Here is a 4652-nt window from a genome sequence, read left to right as displayed (position 1 = left end):
GTCCGGGGTCCAGGTGGGGCCGGACCTCAGAAGCCCCTCTCCCACCGGCCTTGTCCCCAGGACCAGGGAGGCGCCATGCCCTTCGTTCTCCCATCCTTCACTCACGCCTCGGACATGGTGCCCAACTCCACTCTGCCCTTTGTGAGCTGGTCCTGGAATCCACAGAATGTCTGTGGTTCCACCCGGACTCCGCTCCACAAAGCCAGAATAGCCCAGTTTTAAGAGTTCTGTCCCATTGTCTCAAAGTTCTAAGGCTGTGAGGGCAAGGGGTGCAGGTACAGGATTGGGGACGCTTATCTTGGAGGACACCTCGGAGGTGGCATGCCAGAGGGCGTGGGCTCCCTTGTAGCAAGCCGTGGCCAGGGTGGACAGTAGGGTCAGCCGCGGCCACTTCCCTTGCAAGGATCAAATGAAAGAATGGGCTTTGTTTGACGTCACCCTGTAGACCGTGAGGTTTTGGCATTTGTCCAGCTGTCCTCTCGGCTGGAGACCAGGCCCAGCCTCCCTGTGCTCGTGTGTGACTGCACTGCAGGGGCGAAGGGGCAGGAGTTGGGCTTGGCAGGCCTGGGCTCACGCGGCTTGTGGAATCTTAGTTCCCCAACCGGGAACTGAACCCAGGCACGCGGCAGTGAAAGTGCAGAGTCCTACCCGTTGGGTAACCAGGGATGTCCCCATGCTTCCCCCTTTAAGTGAGCACAAACACGCCAGTTCCCCTGGGGTCTGACATCAATTCACATGATTCGAGTGAGCTGTACCTGTGTAAAGAATGGCGTTGCAAGGAGTAGTGGGTGGGTCTCAGTGGTGTTTGGGGGCTCCTTCTGAGCTCTCTGTGGGTTTCCCCATCACTGCTTCAGGCTCACAAGGACATTCTTTGGAAAATTCAAAGCATATCAGCCTGGCTTGGGTCTGCTGCGGTATGCTTTTGGCTCAGTGTCGAGTGGGGAACGTCTGAATAAATATATGAGGCAAGGGGCAAAGGACAGGGGAGGAGAGAGACAGAGGCAAAGAGGATCGGGGGAGGAATCCACGTGTCCCCAGAGCTTCCAAGGACGTTGCCGAGATGCAGATTCCCATCCAGCACTCTGAGCTGGGGCCCAGGATTCTGCATTCCTAACAAGCTCCCAAGGTGTTACAGAGCTGCTGGTCTGTGAGTCACGCCTAGAGTAGCAAGGAGTGTAAACACAGCATGAGTGGGGAGGAGCTGAGCTTCCGGGCCAGGTCTCCTGAGCCAGTCTTTTTCCTGCCGTGGGACAAAAGCATGGATAATTAGTTCTCACCACGTGGCATCTCCACTGTAGGCTTGACAACGGAGGAAACATGCATGACATATGTTGGGTAACAATTCAGCCATCATTACAGCGAGCCTTTCAATATATGAACTTGAAGTTACAAAGGGAATGTAAAGGATTTTGGACTGTTCACTCAGTCCTAGCCAGCCCTTCACTCCACCGCCGCAGAGGCTGAATTAGAGACAAAAGGAGACTGTGGTCGTGTTATGTAGTGAATCTAGGTGCCGGGTGGACAAGTGGTTATGGTACTATTTTTGCTTTTTTTTTTTCCCAAAATAAAATGGGGGAAGAAAAGTTAGGAGTCTCAAAAACATTCTCACCAATTTGTTCTGAAATTAAGGGGAAGAAAACCTTAGAGGAAAATAAAAACATCTTCAAGATCCCAGTAGGTTACTTCAAAGCTGGTTTGGGCCTTTAGTTTTTGTATCTTGTAGATCTGTGTAGCCCCTATGCCCAGCACAGGACAAAAATAATAGTCTTCTAGAAATGGCCTCACAGAACCCCATCCCGAAGGAGGGATGCACGTGGAATTTCAGGCCCGGAGAGGGCGTGATGGAAACAGCCAGCGGCAGACTCAGGATTCCAACCCAGACCAGGTCGTCCCTCATCTCACCTAAGAACAAGACTGCTGTACATTTACAAAGAGTCACATGTCACTCATGGGCCCCACCCAGAACGCAGGTGTTAAGAGGTATGAGGTATGCATAAGTGTTCTTCTATCTTGGGGGCGTGAAAAGTAGTGACACCCTGCCCCACACCACACCTCACCTCCACACATCCCTTTTGAAATCAGCACAACACAGGACAGCAGTGCAGCCTTTATTAAGGTCGGGCCCTGGCTCACTTGGAGCTGGTGTACTTGGTCACGGCCTTGGTGCCCTCGGACACAGCGTGCTTGGCCAGCTCCCCAGGCAGCAGCAGACGCACGGCCGTCTGGACCTCCCGGGACGTCAGTGTGGTTCGGCCTGAGTACTGGGCCAGCCGGGCGGCCTCACCGGCCAGCCGCTCAAACAGATCGTTCACGAACGAGTTCATGATGCTCATGGCCTTGGAGGAGATGCCGATGTCGGGGTGCACCTGGGGAAGCAGCAGGAGCAATCTGTTAACAGGGGGGCTCTGCCTGATGCCACAAGCCCCACCCCCAAGTTGGGGACCACAAGGCTGCCTCATCACCCTCTTTCCAGAGGCCAGACAGGTTACTACTATATCCAAGTTAAAAAACAGAAAAGTTTGTCCCAACTGCAAGAGATAAGGAATGCTGCCTTTTTCCCCCCCTTTTTCCATTTAATGATTTGCAGTGTTTAGTACCATGGATGCATCATAGTTTATATCACCATCCCTCTCTTCATGGACATTTAGGGGGTGTGCTTTACTTTTTGCTATTACATCGTGTTATAACAAATACATGTCTTTGAACACTGAACACTTGTACGAGCAAGCTGGTTATCCCTAGAAGTTCCTAGAGGGCTGGTGCACATAACTTGGTAGATCGTTAACCAGATTATTTTCCAGAAAGGGCGCACTCGGGACACACTCTCCGCACCAGCCTGGGAGTGAGGAGACTGGGATCTGGGGCTGTCCCGTGAGTCCTGTGGGACCTTACACAAGGCACTTCCCTCTGAGCCTGTTTCCTCTTCTGTCACACCAGCTTTTGAACTAGGTGATCTCTAGTAAAACAAATGGGAGGGACCTTATAACAACCCTAACACGTGAGCAGGCAGACACCATTTCTCTGAGAAAAGTAAAAGTAAAGTGAAGTCGTTCAGTCGCGTCCAACTCTTTGTGACCCCATGGACTGTAGTCTACCAGGCTCCTCCGTCCATAGGATTTTCCAGGCAAGAGTACTGGAGTGGGTTTCCATTTCCTTCTCCAGGGGACCTTCCTGACCCAGGGTCTTCCGTGCTGCAGGCAGACACTTTACCATCTGAGCCACCAGAGAACCCCATTTCTCTGCGAAGTGGGAGGGAAGTGACTGCTGACATACACATCAGGCCAGTGATGGAGGTGAACGAGCACCCTGGCTCCTGGCCCGGCCACTCCCTCTCCACACAGCCGCTAGTGGCCACGGATCTGACAGCGGGAAACCTGAGCTGGACCCTGGTCATCACATCTTCTTCCCTCGAGGTGCCAGGGCAGTGGCCCCTCCTAGACCCAGGGGACCCGCTCAGCAGCTGTCTTCGGGGAGCCCAGTCCTGCCCCAACACTCCCTTCACAACTTTGGAGCTGAAAAGCTAGGCTAAGCTGCAGGGGGCTCACTAACACCGGCTCCCACCCCACTTGCATTGGGACCCCGGGGTCTTCTCTGCTGCTGCCCTTTGGCCCGTCCACGTGTGTGCCGGGCCCACCCCGTGAGAGCGCTCCTGGAGACCCTGGCCGTCCGGTCACTCAAACTGCTTATGGGATTTCAGACCGGAGACAAGGCCCATGTCTGGGGTCTGGTCTCACAAGGGGTAAGACTCAGGCAGGGGAGGGGAGGAGACCCAGGGCAGGCAGCTCCCTGCCGGGCCCAGCTCTGCTGAGCAGGGCAGAGCATTTGAGGCCAGGCGGCCTGGGATCCTTCAGACACCACGGTTGCGTGCCCTTTCGTGGCAGTGCGTGAGTCCCAGGGGTAGATGGTCCTCACAGGCATGCTGGGAGTCTGAGTGTGGGTTACGGTTGGGGCTTACCCAGGCTCAGGGCCGGCCAGGGATGGGGGGCTGGGGTAACCTTCACTGCTGTCAGGTCACGTGACCCAGTCACCCCGCTGAGCCCTTAGTACTTTAGGTTCCTTATCTATAAGGTAGACCAACCCCTCAGCCCCTCAAAGACGGAGCACCGCCCAGCTGGGGGGTTCCCCCAAGACTGCAATTCACTGGAGCTACTCCTCGCTTTGGCCACAGCTAACTAGTCCCTCTTGTTTGGACCAGCCCGTTTGACACCTGATCACCGTCAGCCCTGCACTTTCTGGTGGTCTTCCTTTACTTAAACTGTCCCACCTAAGGTCCCACATGACTGTTTTGTCTGTCCCAGAGCCCTGTAGCCTCTGGACTGGGGTGGGAGCACGTTTGAATTGCCTCCTGCCTGTCACAGGCACAGGACAGACACGGAGCGGCCTCCCGGGGCCTCTGAGATGAAGAGAGACCCCACAAGAGGGGCACGGGGGCCTCTGTGCAGGGAGTGAACTCCATCTAGGCCCTTTCCAGGCTTTCGCCAGCCCCCGCCCCACGCCCATGGTGGCCCCCCCATGCTCACCTGCTTCAGCACCTTATAGATGTACATGGAGTAGGTTTCTTTGCGCCGGCTGCGCCTTCTGGACTTCTTGTCCCCAGGACTCCGGCCGCGCCGGCCCCCAGACTGCTGCAGCTGTCCGTGCTCAGCGCTCAT

General features: G+C 55.3%; 1 protein-coding gene across 1 annotated transcript; it reads right to left on the bottom strand.

Moving 5' to 3' along the window:
• Nucleotides 1-2129: 2129 nt before the first annotated feature.
• Nucleotides 2130-4652, bottom strand: LOC105001186 (late histone H2B.L4-like). Its single transcript, XM_010857360.1, has 2 exons — nucleotides 4521-4652; nucleotides 2130-2366 (listed from the first exon to the last, which is right to left on the bottom strand). Exons 1-2 carry the CDS (start codon nucleotides 4650-4652, stop codon nucleotides 2130-2132), a joined length of 369 nt encoding a protein of 122 aa, XP_010855662.1.

Source organism: Bison bison, unplaced genomic scaffold (genome assembly GCF_000754665.1).
Source record: "Bison bison bison isolate TAMUID 2011002044 unplaced genomic scaffold, Bison_UMD1.0 scf7180017864379, whole genome shotgun sequence".
Taxonomy (NCBI): Eukaryota; Metazoa; Chordata; class Mammalia; order Artiodactyla; family Bovidae; genus Bison; species Bison bison.
Note: the sequence above shows the minus strand (reverse complement) of the source record. Positions and strands in the feature narration are given on the sequence as shown.

Bases quoted from the DNA above. Each gene is read 5' to 3' on its own strand.
- LOC105001186 (XM_010857360.1), bottom strand. From the start codon at position 4,652: ATGAGCGCTGAGCACGGACAGCTGCAGCAGTCTGGGGGCCGGCGCGGC. The intron at 2,367-4,520 runs GTGAGCATGGGG...CTGCTTCCCCAG, and splicing joins TCTATAAGGTGCTGAAGCAG to GTGCACCCCGACATCGGCAT.